Genomic DNA, 20,673 nt, shown 5'->3' on the forward strand with positions numbered 1-20,673 from the left:
ACTACAAAAATGGTCATAACTTGGCCAAAAATGCTCGTTTTTTAAAAATAAAAACGTTACTGTAATCTACATTGCAGCGCCTATCTGCTGCAATAGCAGATAGGGGTTGCAAAATCTGGTGACAGAGCCTCTTTAAGGTATATGGGATTATTCCTAGCAGACCCATTACTGACTTGTCAACTCCAGATGCTTCTAGTTCCCAGAACTACATATGTCAAGAAGAATTAGGATTGACAGTCCTGAAATAACAGGAATGGAAAATGTAACTTCCTTGCTTGGAAACCTGTGAATTTGATTGACCTGAGAAAAAGCCACCATTTCTACAAACCATTACCACCCTTCTCACGTAGAACAACGGCATGCTTCAACCCAGACAATATCATTGATTAATAGCCCCTCTCAATATGAGGCGCCCTGGCAACTGGGGTCAACATTTAACATGACTTTTTTTTTCTTGCTCTTTTCATTCCAGCACTGGTTGAACACATTGTAGGACATCATTCTATCTGTCAGTATAAGAGATAGTTTAACAGCTGAAGGCTACATAGAGGACAAGGATCTACAGGGTTTATTCCTCTTGGCATGGGTTTAGAATTTGCTAAATTAATAAGATGCTAAAGTCTTTAGTATATAAATTACTTTCTTCCAGATGAACTAAAAGGTCAGTAGGTTGTAGATTTCATACCACCAGAAGTGTACTGCAAATAGCAATAAACATGGATTATATATCATGTAAAAGATTAAGCTAGACATAGACATAATAGAATCGTAGGGTGCAAGATCTTTTTACCCAACTGTAATGCCCGCCACACCCTGCCACCGCCATGTGCTTACTTTCTGGACAGTCACTTTAATTATGAAAAATAAGGCTGGGATTACACATTAAAGGATAAGAGCAAATAGGAACATTATTTCATTTATAGGTAAAAAAAAATGTTAGTGCTGATTGTGTGCATAATATATGTTTATTGGAGCTCCATTTTCTGATACAGATCTGATACTCCCTGTAAATAGAGTACAATTCTAGATATCTGCAGCCACCACCAGGGGGAGCTCAGGAGTTTATTGCATACAGAATTATTGTTCAGTTCAATGGTAGCTGTATAAATCTGTATGAAGTAAGCTCCCCTTCCCTTCAGGCAGCAAGAAATGTATAAATTAATTCTGTCTATAGAGGGGATATGGACCACTCTATTAGAAAAACACAGCACCAACAAGTATAAAGATATATTATGAAATTAATCAGCACAGGATTCAACCTAAATATCAAATGATGTTTAATGTTGGACCTAATCTTCAAGATTTTGGCCCGCTCATTTCTAGTAGGCCAGATTTATTTTGGACCAAATAAAATACAATTATTTCGTCTATTATCCTATAGTAATAGGTACAATGATCTAACATTCTTGTCCTAATTGTAGCGATAATCAATATGGAGTGTAAATAAATGATAGCAGATGTAACATTAATTCTATTAAGATAATGAAATAAAGCAGAATTGAATAGGCGCTGTTCAAATTACCGCCATGGCTTCCGTTCACAATTAATCTTGATGAATTCTCATGTACCTCATAGACTTATAGTTTCATTAGGGTTCAATCTGCTACTGTAGCTATTATTACTACTACTATATGGGTTCTTTTATATGCAATATGGCAATAATATATCCTAATTGCTTAAAATAGTTTTGAAGTCGTGAATTAAGTGGAAGGTGTTAATGCCTAAGATTGCTAAGTGGCCATTTGAATTGTAGTTACGCCATTGCTCAATGAACCAAGGAAATGGCGTCAATAGATTGACTTTGATCAGCCGCAGGATCGGGCATGTCTGTGTTTCAAAACCAAGTAGCAGCTATTCTATTTTATCCCTCTTCCTACATTTCAAAATTTGAGCCAATTACAAAATAAGAAATTTCTAGGCTCCTAGAAATTTCTAGTCACCTTACTAAAATATTTAACCTCTATCTTTCCCTCCTCTTTTAAAAATTCTGTTATAACCCTATTACTGAAAAAAACATCTCTTGACCTGTCCTGAGCTGCTAACAACCGACCTCTCTAATCTCCTCCTGATCCCTAAACTCCTGGAACTCTTGATCTACTCTCGCTGAATTCGCTATCTCTCTGCTAACTCTCTTCTCCACTCCTTACAATCTGGTTTCCACACTACACCAGGGGTAGGCAACCTTTTTGTATAGCATGCTCAGTACTCAGCCTGATATGCAAATATGAAGGTCATATAAGACAAACTGTTATAACGTATGTGACATAAATCAGCTAATCAGCTAATAAAACTAATATTTCTGTGTGACCCCTGTAACTGACTTTCTGCTAAGATGATCCATTTGTGGTGCATACCAGGCTACTGAACACCATGGGGGGGGGGGGGGGTTGTGCATATAGATTAGACCACGGTTACTGAAAACCAACTAAAGGAAACCGCAGACTGGAGAGACCGCGGCTACAGAATACAAATTTGGGGGCACTGCACACAGGAGAGAGCGCGGCTACTGAACACCAGCTTGGGGGGGGGGGGCGGCACATTGGTGAGGCTGTGGCTAGTGAACACCAGATATGGGGGGTGGGGTGCACAAAGTAGAGACCACGGCTATTGAACCCCAGCCTGGGAGGCACACAAAGGAGTGAGAGCTGCCAACTTTTGCTAACTTTTTCTTTTACAGAGTGGTTACTGAATCAGTACTGCATTGTGTGCTTGACAAGTGTTCAGCAACGACAAAGACAATGAAGCACTGCTCTTTCTACTGGTGATCAGCACTGCCGAGGGCGTAATGAACTTCCACGCTCTCTCTCTCTCTTTCAGCGCCGCCAAGCATCGGGAAACGGTAATTGCTGTCTACTGATTCTTCTGGGTCTCTACAGCGTTTGACACTGTAGACCACAACTCCTACTCAACTTATGCTCAACTCTATTGTTCTACTTCTTATTTTCCCCTTGCTGTTGGGGTCTCTCAGGGTTTAGTGCTAGGTCCTCTCCTCTTTTCTCCCTACACAGCCCCTATTGGATAAACTATCAGCAGATTTATCATACAGTACCATCTCCACGCTGATGACACCCAATTATATGCCTCTTTCCGTGATATCACACCTGCTCTTATATAAAACACCAGTGATTGTCTGTCCGTTGTCTCTAACATCATGCAGAGGCGTAGCTAGGTTTGCATTCTCTACCAATCATTGAGATGTAATTTTTTTTTCACCTTTTTTTTATGTCACTCGAGCATAAAACCATTTGTCCATTTTAAAAGCAACATAGTTATATAAGGGAGTTAATATAACAATAAATGAAAATAAAATAAATAAAGAGGTCAGTGCCAGACTAAAACAGATTGTATAACTGTGATTATATGGTGACATAATGTACAGCCTCCTCTAAAACTGAGCTCCTTGTGTTTACTAACCTACCTAAACCTGGTGTCTCCATCTCAGTGTGGGGCGCTACCTATAAATCCTAGGCAGCATGCCCACTGTCTTGGGGTTATTTTTTACTTAGATATTTTCTTCATGCTCCAGAATCCGCCCTTTTTTTTATTGTGGAAACAGCCAAAACTCTCATTGTCGCTCTGATTTTTTTCTCGTTTTGACTACTGTAACTCATTATTAATTGGTCTTCCCCTCACTAAACTCTCCCCTGTTCAATCTATCCTGAATGCAGTGGCCAGGCTCACCTTTCTGACCAACTGCTACACCAATGCCTCTACCCTGTGTCAATCACTGCACTGGTTGCCTTTTCCCTTTAGAATCATATTTAAACGAATAACTCTCACCCACAAAGCTCTCCACAGAGCTGCACCTCCTTACATCTCCTCCCTCATCTCTATCTACCACCCTACCCGTGCTCTACGTTCTGCCAACGACCATAGATTAACGTCATCCATAATTCAAACCTCCCATTCCTGTCTCCAAAACTTCTCTCGTGCTGCATCAGTTCTCTGGGATGCCCTACCCCAAACAATCAGATTAATTCCCAACATTCACAATTTTAAGTGTGCCCTGAGAACACATCTTTTTAGACAGGCTTATCACATGCCCTTATCTGATACATTTCATTTGCCCCCCTATAACAGTAGTGATCAGAATCTGACCCCTTTCGTTCCGCCATGTCCCCCACACTCCTTCCACCCTTCATATCTGTGCATACACAAATACTAACCCTTGACTGGTTCATGCAACTTTATGTGCACTACCCTATGTTTAAAAAAAAAAAAAAAAAGTCTGGACCATTGTACTGAACAAGCACTTTTAACATTTTGTGTCCCCCCCTCCTTTTTCCTCATAGATTGTAAGCTCTTGTGAGCAGCGTCCTCACTCCTCTTGTTAGAATTGTTTTTTTGTTTTGTAATGTAATGCCTGATATTGTCTGTACATGTTCCCTCTGAATTGTAAAGTGCTGCGGAATATGTTGGCGCTATATAAATAAAGATTATTATTATTATTCCAAAAAAACACATGATGTGAAAGCAATTCTTTGGATCAGTAACCAGCAGTCCACCTACTGTATTTTTGGGGATTCTAGGATGTATGGAAGATTCTATCATGTTAGTTTTTTTCTCTACAAGCTTTGTCTTGCACTGTTCAGACATGTAATGTTCCCTTGACACTGGCCCACTTTACATCTGCATTTTTTAGATTATGCTTTAATGACCACAGGGAGGCCCAAGAGAAGATTGAAAATACTGTAAAAGTTTAATTGTTGTTTATTGAACACTTTTACTGGAAAGGTCTGGGCAAATGTAAGGGCTTATTCAGACGAACGTAAAATACGCGCGTGCAACGCGCGTGATTTTCACGTGCGTTGCCCGTAGCTATATTAGACAATGGGGCCGTGCAGACATGGCAGCGTTTTTTGCGCAGCGTTGCTCCGTTGCAAAAAACTCACGACATGTCCGTTGATTCAGCGTTTTCAACGCATCACGCACCCATTGAAGTCAATGGGTGCGTGAAAACCACGCATGTCGCACGGAAGCACTTCCGTGCGAACTGCGTGTTTGCGCAACAGCTGTCAAAAGGATGAATGTAAACAGAAAAGCACCACGTGCTTTTCTGTTTCCGAACATCCAAACGGAGTGTCTTTGCGATTAGCGAACCCCGACAACCGAAGCTAACTTCACCGGGGTCGGCCAAACTCGTTTTGGCCGAACCCGGCAAAAAAATTTCCGGTCCGTGACGTCGGGGGACATTCACTGTGCATGGTGCTGAAAGAGTTAAACTGTTTCAGCACCATGGACAGTGACTTGCGATCCCAAAATACATGAACCTGTAAAAAAAACCGAAGTTCTAACTTACCGATTACTCCTGTCTCCTTCCTGCAGTCCGACCTCCCGGGATGACACTTCAGTTCAAGTGACAGCTCCAGCCAATCACAGGCTGCAGCGGTCACTTGGACTGCCGCGTCATCCAGGGAGGTGGGGCTCGATGTCAAGAGAGGCGCGTCACCAAGGACGCGTCACCAAGGACGCGTCACCAAGGCAACGGCCGGGAAGTTCTCGGTAAGTAGAAACTTTATCTTTTTTTAAAAAGGTTTTTCGCTGTTGTGTTCGGCATTCACTGTCGAGGGTGCTGAAAGATTTAGCTCTTTCAGCACCTTGGACAGTGACGGGCGTCGACAAGCCTCATCTCTATGATGCCGGCTGCGCGAAAATCACGCAGCCGCGCATCAGACACGGATGACACACGCAGCTGTCAAATAGTGTTTGCGCGCGCAAAACGCTGCGTTGTTTGCGCGCGCAAAAATGCAACGCTCGTGTGAATCTGCCCTTAGAGGGAGAGGATTGCCTGCGGATGTACTTTTTTCTTCTTCAGATATTTGTACCATTTACACCATATTTAAAGTTTTATAATGTTATAAGTCTGGAATGAGGGATTGGTTATTGAAAAATTATGCTTTTTTCCCCCAAGTATGTTTTGAAAAACATTCAGCAAAAAATAAGGCTCTGGTCACATCTGCATCATGGTTTCAGTTTATAACAGAATCCGGGACTCAGTGCCAGATCCGTGTCACGATGGTTCCATTGTGGTGTCCGTTGTTTTGGCGGAAGAATAGCCCTGCATGCATCGCTATTTTTCCTCATCAAATATGACAGAATCGGCAACTAAAGCTCTGAACTGAGCCTGCGACTTGAATATAGCTTTATAGATAAAATAATGAAAATAATAAATAATGTCGGATTTGCCAATGGACCCTATCGAAAAAAAATGAAATGGCCAGAATGAATTGATTCATATAGCCATACAAACAGTACAACAACGAACAACGTTATATGAAAGTAATGAAAACCAAATCTTTTAAAATTAGAATGTTCCTATTGTGGCACAGTACAATAAAATAGATGTTGGGGATATTCCTCATCATTAACATTTCATATGAGTGATAAATGCAATTTAATTAACAAACATTTAATAGCTGGGTTGGGAGTTTAGTGCACAATGAAAGCTGTCAACCACAGAATACAATGTAAATACATGCAAGTTTACGGGAAGGGGTTAAAGGGTTATTTCCAACTTAGACATTTATGGCATATCCACAGGATATGCTATAATTGTCTGATAGATGCTCAGCACTTGCTCGGCTGTTTCCGTAACTCGCAGAGAAAAGAATGAAGGGAGCTGTGCGCATTTGTGGCCCCCTCTCAACTAGTCCCTGCCTGGAATCTTAAGCCAGCGGCCGCTTCACCTTGTGAAATCGGGCTCTAGTGACCCCTGTTCTCTATATAGGTGCGGGTCCCAGAGCTGGGACCCACATCTATCACACATTTATGGCATATACTGTGGATATGCCATAAATGTCTATAGGGAATACCCATTTAAAGAGTTCAGATATGTTATGTTGTTTCACTGTAAGGCCACATTCACACGAACGTGAGGAAACTCGGATGTGAAAATTGTGACCTTTTTCACGTCCGAGGTGCAACCGTGCGGGTTCCGTTTTCATGGATCCCCATACTCTATGGAAGGATCCGTGAAAACGGAGCAAAATAAGACGTTTTAATTTTTAAATTGACCATTCACATGGTCCATTGAAACAACGGCCGTGTGAACGGCCCCATTTAAATACATGGGTCACATGGACATACTCTACGTTCGTCTGAATTCGGCCTAACACTGGGACCGTTTCTCTGTACAGATGTTTGAGTTTTGGCTCGCTGGCTATTCTAAATAGTTTGGCGCTGCAATGTACTGCCCAGATGCCATTTTGTCTGCATTGCTGCCCCATAACAGCACCAGGGCGACTCAGCGTGGCTACGTCGCCTCCTGACGCTGCTGGTGGCACCTATTGTATAAAACACTGCTGTTCCAGCCTAGAGAGTGAGAGCTGCTGGAAAAAGGGAGCTACTGTGTGAAAGATGTGGAGGTGACAACACTTGGTTGGGCCTGAGTTTGTGATCTTGGAGCCAGTTGCGGGTGACAGCCGCAATGAGAGAGTCATGTTAGCAGTAGTGTGTATGGGCAGCAGAGTTCTCACGTGTACAGCGTGCATGGAAAACCTGTGAAGAAACAGCAGCACTAGTTAAGCCTCTTTTTCTGAGGATTGCGGAGGTCCAAACCAGTCGGACCCCCACCAATCAGGAAGTGATGGTATATCTTTGTGATATGCCATCACTACTTCTAGTGAGAAAACAACTTGGGAGAACAGGATAACTCAAGGCTTAGGGCCTGTTCACATCAGCTTTGGCTTTTCGTTCCGGGGTTCCGTCGGAGGTTTCCGTCGGGTGAACCCCACAACGGAAAGTCAAACTGAAACCACAGCTTCCGTTGATTGATATCAATGCTGACAGAAACTTTGCTAATGGTTTCCGTTCATCACCATTCCGGCAGGTTTCCCTTTTTCTGACGGAATCACTAGCGCAGTTGACTCCGCTATTGATTCCGTCATTAAAACGGAAACCTGCTGGAATGGCGACGAACGGAAACCATTAGCAAAGTTTCTGTCACCATTGATATCAATGGTGACAGAAACGGAAGCTGTGGTTTCAGTTTGACTTTACGTTGCGGGGTTCACCCGACGGAAACCTCCGACGGAACCCCAGAAAGGAAAGCCAACGCTGATGTGAACAGGCCCTTAGTTGTAGAAAGGCTTTCCTTTATATGTGTCCCATGACCTGTATCTAAAATAACGGACCAATACCCTCACCTATCCCCAGCAACCCTCTGGCTTCACCCTTACTGTATTTAATAGTAATTAAAAAAATAAATATTATTATTATTAGATATTTATTTTTTTTATATTGCCCCTTAACAATTATCTTAGGAGTTTATGTTATGTGCAGGTTGTGTCTTTTTGCTTATTTACATAATTCAATGACTTAAGATCATGCAACTTACTTGTATAGTAGTATTTTAGGGGGTGTTTCATGGCTGAGTGCCACTATTTTAACTTTGCTACAGTTTTCTGCACTTTTTAAACACTGAGTGAGCACCTTGTTGTAGTGGGGACAGAAATGCAGCCGAGCTCTTGATCTGAACCCACCGTCCAAATCCTCTTATAAGGACGGCTAAGAAGAGAGCCAGGAATTACTCAACACTTGTCCAATATTGCTGGATTATCTTGATACAAAATATTCATCCACACTAGATCCCTTTGACACAAGGTAATTCGTCTGCCAGAAGGATACCTTATGTCCAGTTATGCTTTTATTATTTTCCCAACAACTTCAAAGCAGAAAGATTATTTCCTGCGGGTTCCTTGAGAAATCACCGTTAATCGCATTACACTCTGGAATTAGGTTGTCCATGATAAGGCCATTTGATCTAGCAGGGCAGCTGACACGCTGTAGACAGAAGTGTATACAGAGGCAAGGTCAGACTATCCTACAGCTGTCATGTATGCCAAGGGTGGGGGCACTGTCATTGACGGGAAAACTCAATTTATTGATTATTTTCATAATGATTAAAGTGCAGCTCCACTTTGCTAATACCAGATATGACATTACTGACACTATATCAGCCTGTGGTCAGGTAATGGGACTCTGAACTCTATACTCTATAAAATCAACAGTGTCTAAATTAAAAAATGATAGTGTTGACAAAAAGTTATCTAAGTTCGATTCACTTGTACCATGGGTGGTCCGGGTTTTGTGTCTATAATACAGATACTGAAATGCTGCAGCATTACCGCCATCTGAATGAGGCCTAAGACTATTAGCTGTCTCCAGTGTAACCAGTGACAATTATAGCATGTCACATGCACGGCTGCACTGGATAGCAGGATCCTCAGTCGGCAGAGGCGCAACATGGTAGTCCAGAGCCCCAATGCAAAATCTGTTTGAGGGTTGCAACATGCCATATACTGTATATACTTATACTGGGATCCCTGCACAGTTGATATTGTTGAATATTTTATATTTGTATGTATTTTTTTAACATTTTTCATTGTACTTGTATTTCAAGTTAACAAACATTTCTTGAGATTGTGTAGTCAATAGCACATGGTAAAATAGTTGAATGCAAGAGAAAGGAACCTTAGGCTCTGTTCACATCTGCGTTGCAGACACCATAAAAATAAATCTGGTCAAAATAGGGCAGCATGCTGCTGTATTTTAACCGGTGAAGTTACGCAAACCATGACGGAAACTCGACGTAACCCATGTTACCCATGAACCCAAGGCTTCTCTAGGAGTATAACAATTATAAAAAGATGTTTTAATATGCATAGTATAACACAAAAAGTGAAATTTCTACTGACCGTAAATTCTCTATCCTTTAGTCCAAGCAGTATGAACAAGGATTTTATCCCCCTGGATAATAGGACAGACAGTATCAATTGACTAATTAATTAATTAGGCAACCTACAGTATGTAGGGTATGAGCTATCTAGCCACAATAGGGGAACGTTAACAGCGTTTCTGTGCCTGTTTTCTGACCTAGAAATGTTGCCAAAAATTATATTTTTGGGTCGATTCCCTGCTCTTGCCACTTTTCAACAAAGAGGAAGGGGGTGCGGGCACCGTGGCGTGATGAATTTACTATAATTTACACCTAAACCCAGGTGTATGCGTAATGTTAATAAATCCCGGAAAGAATGATAATAAAATACAATGTGGCTAGCTAGTTGATATCCTAAATAGGCTGCCTTATTAATTAATTTGTTAGTGGATACTGATACTGGAGTATAAAATCTAGCCATTGCTGTGTTAACCCAATGTTTAAAATGCTAAGCAGCTCAATGTGGGTAGGGCTGTGCACTATCCAGGCATGTTTTTCAAGCAATTATTAAAGCACTCTACAACATTGTGTTCATAATACAGCTCTCATGGCCAATGCGTGGTCATATATATATACTGTAAACTGATATCCTACTAATAGCTTTTTTATACTGAGGGAAAAAAATATCCACATAAACAAGGAAATATTAAACAGATGAGTATGTCTGGCTCCAAAATCCAGGGATCTCCCTCATGTAGCATACACCCGTATCTCAGAATGTTACATTAATACTTGGCAGAGCCCCAACATTTTGTGCAGCATCTTTTTTTACGGTGAGGTGTAAAGTGTCTAGTGCAGGAGTGCCCAACCTTTTTTGGTCCATGGGTCACAGATTGTAACACTCCCAAGGGCCACAATAAAACATAAAGGGGTATTCCCATCTGTATATCAACAGTAAATGCCATAAATGTCTAATAGGTAGGACTTCCACATTCGGGAAAACACGAGCATTTTGCAAGTCCCATAAACTTTAATGGAAAGAGCAGCACGCATGGTCAACTCTCAACCTCGTCTCCTTCTCTCTGGAGTGCGGAACAGGGGATCAGGGGAAACCCATTCTCCAGATATAGGGGATTACCAGAGATGTGAACCCCACCTATCAGATATTTATGGTATATCAGTAGGATATAGCTTTGTCTTTCTGAACGATTTGGACACAGACAAGTATAGTGATTGATGGGAGCACACAGAATGGCATTATGGGCCGTATGCGCCCCCTGAGCCCTGTGTTTTGCACCCCTGTTCTAGAATGTTGACCTGAATTCATTAAGACTTACATAGGTTCTTAAGCATATTATTATAGCTGATTAAGGGGGGTCTTGAAGAGAGGTTATCTCAGATGAGATTTGTGGGCGTCTTTTTCTTGAAGCTCCTGCCAATTCTGTTCTACACCAATCAAATGGATTGTGACGAATACTGACAAAAAACATTGACATAATGGGGACTGTCTAGGTTTCAATATTTTTGACAGCAAGAATTGAGACAGTTACAGAAGTTACTTGGTATAAACTTATATATACTTCTGGCCTTTTGTGGATATGGAGAAGTGTGTACTTAAAGAGGCTCTGTCACCAGATTTTGCAACCCCTATCTCGTATTGCAGCAGATCGGCGCTGCAATGTAGATAAGAGTAACGTGTTTTTTTTTAAAAAAACGAGCATTTTTGGCCAAGTTATGACCATTTTTATATTTATGCAAATGAGGCTTTCTAAAGTACAACTGGGCGTGTTTAAAGTTATGTACAACTGGGCGTGTATTATGTGCGTACATCTGGGCGTTTTTACTTTTTTTACTAGCTGGGCGTTGTGACTAGGAGTGTATGATGCTGACGAATCAGCATCATCCACTTCTCTTCGTTAACACCCAGCTTCTGGCAGTGCACAGACACACAGCGTGTTCTTGAGAGATCACGCTGTGACGTCACTTCCCCAGGTCCTGCATCGTGTCGGACGAGCGAGGACACATCGGCACCAGAGGCTACAGATGATTCTGCAGCAGCATCGGCGTTTGCAGGTAAGTCGATGTAGCTACTTACCTGCAAACGCTGATGCTGCTGCAGAATCAACTGTAGCCTCTGGTGCCGATGTGTCCTCGCTCGTCCGACACGATGCAGGACCTGGGGAAGTGAGTGACGTCACAGCGTGATCTCTCAAGAACACGCTGTGTGTCTGCACTGCCAGAAGCTGGGTGTTAACGAAGAGAAGTGGATGATGCTGATTCGTCAGCATCATACACTCCCATTCACAACGCCCAGCTAGTAAAAGAAGTAAAAACGCCCAGATGTACACACACAATACACGCCCACTTGTACATAACTTTAAACACGCCCAGTTGTACTTTAGAAAGCCTCATTTGCATAAATATAAAAATGGTCATAACTTGGCCAAAAATGCTCGTTTAAAAAAAAAAAACAAAACGTTACTCTTCTCTACATTGCAGCGCCGATCTGCTGCAATACGAGATAGGGGTTGCAAAATCTGGTGACAGAGCCTCTTTAAGTATTGGGTGGGCCATGACAATATTACTGCATTGATGCCACTCTTATTGTATTTGAGAGTGGCTTTGGAGACAATCACTTGACATTAGGGTCTATTTATTTCTTATTTGTTAACTCACAACTAACCTTGAACTTCTTGATAATATGTCCCGCATGTGCAATGATAATAGCCAAGATTAACAATAAATTGTTATTAAAATAAAAGTGGGCGTACACCGATTCTGTATAGATGGAGGGTGACTCACAGAATAATTTTTACTGGGCAGTACAAGGAACCCCAGTCTGATGAAGAGTTACAAGGGTGATACATAAATGTATATAAATGAATAGAAAATATTCTAGGCAGACGTGAAAAAGTATCTATGCTTACCAGCAATCCACAAAATAATGTCCCTTGTGGTGTAAATTATCAAACCATCAGAATAAAAAATTTCCAGGCATATAAACTAGTAACTTTATTGGTATTTTCTACTTCCCATGAATTTAAGTTTTATTTGTTGACTTCCTTTGCCATAACCTCAGCAGTTTACAATATTTCTTAATGGTCCTATTCCAAGGTGGTATGCCTTATAATTTCCAAGTTAAAGCAAATGCAAAAAAGTCAATAATTGATATTGACAACGGTAGTGTGGATGCAATTATGTTTATTATATTTGAATTTATTTTTAAATGAAAACAGATTAAAAAGTTAAAGGTAATTCAACATAGAAAATACTGATGATACGTAATGTAATGTATCCTTTTATTGGCAGGCAACCTGATGAACATCAAAGCTGCATGTACCAAGAGTTTTTGGTACTACATAGGCATAGATATTTTACTTTACAGATGATTACTTTATACTCTATGCACTTATTTTACCATACTTTATCAGTCAATGCTTAACCCCTTCCCGACATTTGACGCATCCATACGCCAAAGTCGGGTAGGGGAAGTATGGAGCGGGCTTACGGAGTGAACCCGCTACATACGATGCGGGTGTTGACTGTATCTGTATCCGAAGTATATAGTGCAAGCGATCTAATGATCGATGGTTGAAGTCCCCTGGGGGGACTAATAAAAAAAGTAAAAATGAGTAAAATAAAGTTGTTTTTTAATGAAAAAAAATTATAAAAAATTAAAAGTTAAAAAAAAACTCCTTTTCCCATTTTCCCCCTAGAGCATAGTAAAAAAATAATAATAAATAAACATAATTGGTATCGCCGCATCCGTAAAAGTCTGAACTATTAAAATATGTCATTATTTAACCCGCACGGTGTACGCCGTACTAAAAAAATGTAAACGCTAGAATCGCTATTTTTTGGATCCTCATCTCCCACAAAAAATTAAATAAAAAGTGATCAAAATGTTGCATGTACCCAAAAATGGTATCATTAAAAACTACGGCTTATCCCGCAAAAAATAAACTCTCATACCACTTAATCGACGGAAAAATAAAAAGTTATGGGTCTCAGAATTTGGCGACACAAAATAAATTACATTTTTTACACTTAGGTTTTTACTTGTAAAAGTAGTAAAATATAGAAAAAACTATATATATTTGGTATCGCCGTAATCGTATTGACCCGCAGAATAAAGTTAACATGTTGTTTTAATTGCACAGTGAATTCCCTAAAAACAAAGTGCAAAAAACAATAGAGGAATCGCTGTTTTTTTCATCTTCTACCCCAAAAATAATTTTTTCCCCTTTTCCTAGTACAATATATGGCCCAATAAATGGTGCTATGAAAAACGACAACTCATCCAGCAAAAATCAAGCCCTCATAGGACTATATAGACAGAAAAATAAAAAAGTTATGTCTTTTGGAAGGTGGGGAGGAAAAAACAAAAATGAAAATCTGAAAAATGGCTGGAAGGGGTTAAAGGTTGCTGGGCAGAGGAGCATCTGTGTAAGGGTATGTGCACACACACTAATTACGTCCGTAATTGACGGACGTATTTCTGCCGCAAGTACCGGACCGAACACAGTGCAGGGAGCTGGGCTCCTAGCATCATACTTATGTACGACGCTAGGAGTCCCTGCCTTGCTGCAGGACAACTGTCCCGTAGTATAATCATGTTTTCAGTACGTGACAGTTGTCCTGCAGCGAGGCAGGGACTCCTAGCATCGTACATAAGTATGATGCTAGGAGCCCGGCTCCCTGCACTGTGTTCGGTCCGGGACTTGCGGCCGAAATACGCCCGTCCTTTACGGACGTAATTAGTGTGTGTGCACATACCCTAAATGTCAGTGCAGGAGGGAGGAAAGAAGTAAACCCTATTGTACTTTAAAGAGGTAGAAGACTACAAAGAAAAGGCCTCCAGACTCCATGTAATCTAAGACACTTTTGTGTCGGCAAAAATACATTTTAATCTCATACAACACCCTTTAATTATTTTCTTAAAGGGAAACTCCACTGAAAACGATAGTTTTATTTGGAATTTCTGATATTGTCTGATGTCACTGTACTCTCTAGTAGGGTTCTATGTAATAGGACAGCAGACAGAATGTACCTTGGCTGTATTCCTGGATAATAACAATCCAGGTATACAATAGGTGACAACCATAAATATGTTTAGCCCTGTGTATTCTATTGTTGTCATTGAATGTTCTTCATGCTGCTACCTGGCTTTAGAGAATGTAAGGGTATGTTCACACGAGGGCGTCCGTTACGGCTGAAATTACGGGGATGTTTCAGCCTGAAAACATCCCCGTAATTTCAGCCGTAACGGCATGTGCAGGCGCTTGAACGCCGCGTCCATTACGGACGTAATTGGCGCTGCTATTCATTGGAGTCAATGAATAACGGCTCCAATTACGGCCAAAGAAGTGACAGGTCACTTCTTTGACGCGGGCGTCTATTTACGCGCCGTCATTTGACAGCGGCGCGTAAATATACGCCTCGTGTGAACAGACAAACGTCTGCCCATTGCTTTCAATGGGCAGATGTTTGTCAGCGCTATTGAGGCGCTATTTTCGGGCGTAATTCGGGGCAAAAACGCCCGATTTACGTCCGTAAATAGGCCGTGTGAACATACCCTAAGGCTATTGCCAACCAATCATTTCTCCCGCTTCCTAAAGCATGCTTGTGACATGCATGCTGCTGCACAAGTCACAGTCTGCATTCCCTTCTGTCTGTTAGAAATATTGTGGCCACAACTATATGTGTATATAATGAAGGTGGAAGAAAGAAGCAGGACTATTCTAGTTCGAAGTGGATAACGCAATAATTATATAGTCTAGGTTGGGGGAGGAGAGTTCATTTGTCGGCAGGACTTTCTCTTGAATCTGTCATCTACGTCTTTGAAATCCCTAATGCACACGAAATCCTTGTGTCAGTCTCTTCTAGCAGTCAATGAATAGAAAGATCTAGAAGTGTGCATAGAAACAGTACTCCTTTTACTTCTAGTAGACTTCACTAATGCCTGCTTGCTATCTCAGATCCAGTATTTATTGGTCCGTCGGGTGTACGTCCAATATAAACCTGCACAAATAGTTGGAATTTTTTTTTAATTTGATATTGTTTTTATGAAAAAGGACCAACGATGGATCAAAATATTGTTACTTCAGAGCTGCCTTTATCTTCATTTTCCAGATATCAGCAAATTTTCCTGCAAACCTAAATACCAGGAACACATACACAAGCAATACCAGGCCACACAGCTGCCATAACAATAAGCAGTGCATGGATAGGTACTACTAATCCTACTGAAGCTTGTTTATTCAACATGGAGGTAGCAAGGCCGAGGGTGAGAAGGGCTAGCCTTAAAAAACAATAGGGGGTTCAAATTAAAGTTGCAATGCAGTGATGTTTCTCAGTAAATGTGCCAAAAATGTTTGGAAAGAGCTATAAAGTATTCAAGACCCAAATTATTCACATACGTATTGAATGTCTTTAAAAGAAACATATCCTACTAGGCATGAAAGACCTAAAGGAGATGTTCTCAAGTACTGAGGAGTCTATAAACACAAAGATCAAAATTGTGCAGGCTATAAAAACTTTCTGGTAAAAGCTGAGCAATAACAGAAAAGGAATTGATGCCTTTGAATTTTGGTTAGGACTTTTGTGAATACTGTGAACAACAAAGTAATAAAAACAAGAAGATCCTTAACCAAATCAAGTTTTCTTTCCTTTGAAGCACAAATGACCAGACTTAAAGAAAAACACTCTGGGCAAAACTTCTACACTGTGTAATACGTAGCGCAGGGTCGGAGGGTGCAGTGCATGACACATGGGATTCAAAGAACACCAAGTAGAGAATGCTGATGTCATGTTCCTGTACAATGCCGTCTATCACTTTTTCTTGGAGTGTTTCTTTAACCCTTTCCCGTCACAGCCATGGTAACACAAACCCCAACATATAAACATACAAATAAATGACAACCACAACTTTATAAGTGGAAATATAGGCCGCGATGTTTATTAAGGGTTACCCAAGAATAAATAAATCAATCCAACATAACCATAAAATTATTGAAAATTCATTAATCAATCATCATCAAATTATTGAACCAAGTCCCCCCAGCATTAGCTGGGAGACTAAACCCCACTAGTAAACATTGCGACAGGGAAGCCCTTTTAAAAAAGGGGAGGGCTGGGCGGGGCTTGTCTTGAATCTTCTTCAAACGGCCCGGAACACTGCCGGACACCAGAATTTAAACAGGAAATCTTCCCGCCGTTGCTGCTCGTTATCCAATCAGTAAAAAGCGCGGGCTTCACGAGCGCAAGGTGGAAAATTCCAGAACCTGCTCGTACATTCCTGTACAGCTGACCTGAACCTGACCCATGCAGGTAAATACCAACTGTAATAATAAAAGAGGGGTGGGGAGGAAGAAACCAAACCAGAAACCACCAACCTTTAAATCATAAAAATTATGTGGGGCTGTGATACCATGTGTCCCCCAAGCGATTGCTATGGGGGGCCCTGGCATTCTTAGTATTTTCGTTTTTATTTTTTCCTCCCCACCTTCCGAAAGCCATAACTTTTACATTTTTCCGCCAATAAAGTTTTTCACTGCAGCATTTATTGTACTATATAATGTATTGGGAAATGGGAAAAAATTCTTTGTGGGGTGGAATAGGAAAAAAACAGTGATTCCTCGATTTTACGGCTTTCACCTTATGATGAAAATGGCATGTTAACTATATTCTACCTGTCAATACAATTAGGGTATGTTCACACGAGGGCGTCCGTAACGGCTGAAATTACGGGGATGTTTCAGCCTGAAAACATCCCCGTAATTTCAGCCGTAACGGCATGTGCAGGCGCTTGAACGCCGCGTCCATTACGGACGTAATTGGCGCTGCTATTCATTGGAGTCAATGAATAACGGCTCCAATTACGGCCAAAGAAGTGACAGGTCACTTCTTTGACGCGGGCGTCTATTTACGCGCCGTCATTTGACAGCGGCGCGTAAATTACGCCTCGTGTGAACAGACAATGGGCAGATGTTTGTCAGCGCTATTGAGGCGCTATTTTCGGACGTAATTCGGGGCAAAAACGCCCGAATTACGTCCGTAATTAGTGCGTGTGAACATACCCTTACGGTGATACCAAAATTATATAGTTTATTTTATGTTTTACTACTTGTTGAAACTAATTGTTGAAAATAAAATTAGAGTTTTGTCGCCATATTCTGAGAGCCATAAAGTTTTTATTTTTCCGTTGATTGAGCGGTATGAGGGCTAATTTTTTTGCAGCCCGAGCTGTAGTTTCAATTGGTACCATTTTGTGCTACATGAGACTTTTTGAACACTTTTTATTTCATTTTTTGTGGGATGTAAAGTGATGAGAAAACAGGGATTCTGGCGTTTTATATATTTTTTTATTTTTATGGCGTTCACCATGTGCATTAAATAATGCAATATTGTAATAGTTCAGACTTTTACAGACGCAGTGATACCAATTTTGTATATCTTTTGATTTTTTTACAACACTTCAGAGGAAAAATGGGAAAAGAAAATTATTTTTTTTTTGACTTTTAATGTATATTTTTTTACACTACTAAAAACTTGAACCACTTAGATCACTGGTACAATATACTGCAATACTAATGTATTGCAGTATATTGTCATTTTTACAGGCTCCTGTTAAGCCCTGGGGCTTAACAGGAGATGAAGAAGGCAGAGATGAAGAAGGCAGTCCTGGGGGCATTCATTGGGCCCCTGGGCTGCCAAGACAACCATCGGCACCCCCGATCAAGGTTGTGGTGGTGCTGATGAGGTTCCCCCTCTTTCTAACGTCTTAGATGCAGCAATCGTGATTGATCGCAGTGTCTAAGGGTTTAAACGGCCAGGAACAGCGTGATCGCTGCTCCTGGCCGTTAGTCCCGAGTGTCAGCTGTAATACACAGCTGTCACCCGCTGCATACGGAACGGGCTCAGCCCGCTCCAAACATCACCCCCAGTACCACGACGTGCTATTACGTCGTGGTGCGGGTAGGGGTTAAAGTATTTCCAAACATTAATAAAACTTTTAAAATGTCATAGAGTCTGAGCACTGAAACTTCCATCAATTGCTAAAACACAGCGTCAGTAGTGCTCAGGTGATCGCTGTGCCCCTTCATTTCTGATCCGAGCGAGCGTTGTATGGGCTCAAGAGAAAGTATATGAGTCCGAGAAAAGCTGAGCAGAGCCGATCAGAAATAATGGGGCACGGCGCTTTGCCGCTTTGTTTTAGCGATCAGGCCACCACTGATCAGAACTTCTACCATGTCACTATGACATGTCAAATGTTTTATAAAAGTTTAGTTACACTTTAAGCATACCTCTGAGCAGTCCCAAGGGACTGTCCCTCAAACTTACTTAAATTAAAAAGAGGTGTTTCTATGCCATTTTGGGGGTGTTCCACGGTGAGGCTTAAAATATCTTGTGAATTGGAATTCAAATATTGGGATGTATACTTTAAAGAGGCTCTGTGACCAGATTCTCAAACCCCTATCTCCTATTGCATGTGATCGGCGCTGCAATGTAGATAACAGCAACGTTTTTTTTTTTTTAAAACGTTCATTTTTGGCCAAGTTATGAGCTATTTTATATTTATGTGTATGACGCTGACCAATCCGTGACCAGTCAGCATCATACACTCCTCAACATCTGCACGCTCCTCTCCTGAAATATTCTGTGCTGCTGTGAACTCTGCTCTTACCATTACGTAGCTCTCAGTCTGTTACCTCTCCTCCACTCCTGTCCTCAATAACACCTTCACATGATTGGCAAGTCACCACCCCGCACAAGATCCTACTGCACGGCTGACAGCCGTCAGCTGTATAGCTAACAGCACGGTTGTGTTCGAAGCGCGCCCTGCTGTGTCTCACTTAGCAGCTGGGTGTGTTCCCCTCATCTAGCTGCTACGTTCTATCCTGACCGCCGGTGAATTCTCCGTGCGGTCTTCGCAGTGCTGCTACCCCGTTTACCTACGGGAGCAGAACGCGGCTCCTGAAATACTCTGTGCTGCATTACACTCTGTGGACAGGTCAGGCTGAGGCTGAGGGTTAAGAGGGGGATCAGCCCTGCACTTCTCCTTCCTACAGAAACTAAGTTAACCCCTACCTGGCAACAGTCCCAGGCTCAGCGGCTAGGACACCTGTGACCCTATGATGAGTGAGAGCCTCACGTGACCCTGAGGGTCCAATCAGCATCTTCGTACGTATTAAGCCCTCTGGCACACGGCCAGGTGCCACTCGGGCCGTTTTTCAGGGCATCCGAGTGGCACCCGATAGTTTTCACGAACCCATTCACTTTAGTCGGTGAATCGGGTCCATGAAAATTGGCCCGACTTTCCGATCCATGGAAAGATAGAACAGGTCCTATCTTTCCACGAATCATGGACGAGTCTCGGGCGGCACACACGGTCACGTGCATTAGTGCTAACTCCAGTCTGGCTTCATCAGGGGAATTAAAAGGGTCGTCTCTATGAGAACTATGTCTCCTGTCATAACTTATTGTTTGCCATGTGTGGTGATGGTGCGCTTTTCTGTCACACTATGACAGATGCGTGTAAATGTACAATCTCACATATTATATGAAAAAAGTTAAAACAAACAACAAGCGAAGTAGCAGCTGCAGGACAGGTTGGTTCCAGTAACTCAGTAGTAATCATAATTTTATGCATAATACCATTCTTACCATAAAAAAATACTAATTTGAAGGGTGTATCATTAACTGCTCATTCTTTCCACATTCTTAAAATAACACACATTAAAAGAAGACATTTTGAACTGTCAGACAGTCAGGTTTCTTAATAGACTATTAAATATACTAGTAAATTAGTGTGACTCTACAGTACTATACAATATAGGATACGGATATGCTCAGTTTTTTTTTTTACTAAACATGAGCTGTACAGGCAGCATATGATAAATGTAGCATCTTTTTTATACTGCTTTTTTTAGCTTTTGTGTTGTTTGCTTATTTTCATTTGTTTTGAATTCAGAACACAAAAAAATTTCTTGTTGCTACATGGAAACCATCAACAAGTT

At 41.3% G+C, this 20,673-nt stretch overlaps 1 protein-coding gene across 1 annotated transcript in view; it reads right to left on the reverse strand.

Moving 5' to 3' along the window:
* Nucleotides 1-3,570, reverse strand: part of RPL35 (ribosomal protein L35) — a 210,665-nt gene extending 207,095 nt beyond the window's left edge. Inside the window, exon 1 of the mRNA XM_075835501.1 lies at nucleotides 3,567-3,570. Coding sequence (XP_075691616.1) covers nucleotides 3,567-3,569 — 3 coding nt within the window. The 5' untranslated portion in view covers nucleotide 3,570. The remainder of the gene's footprint in view (nucleotides 1-3,566) is intronic.
* Between the last annotated feature and the right edge of the window lie 17,103 nt (nucleotides 3,571-20,673).

Source organism: Rhinoderma darwinii, chromosome 8 (genome assembly GCF_050947455.1).
Source record: "Rhinoderma darwinii isolate aRhiDar2 chromosome 8, aRhiDar2.hap1, whole genome shotgun sequence".
NCBI classification, from domain to species: Eukaryota; Metazoa; Chordata; class Amphibia; order Anura; family Rhinodermatidae; genus Rhinoderma; species Rhinoderma darwinii.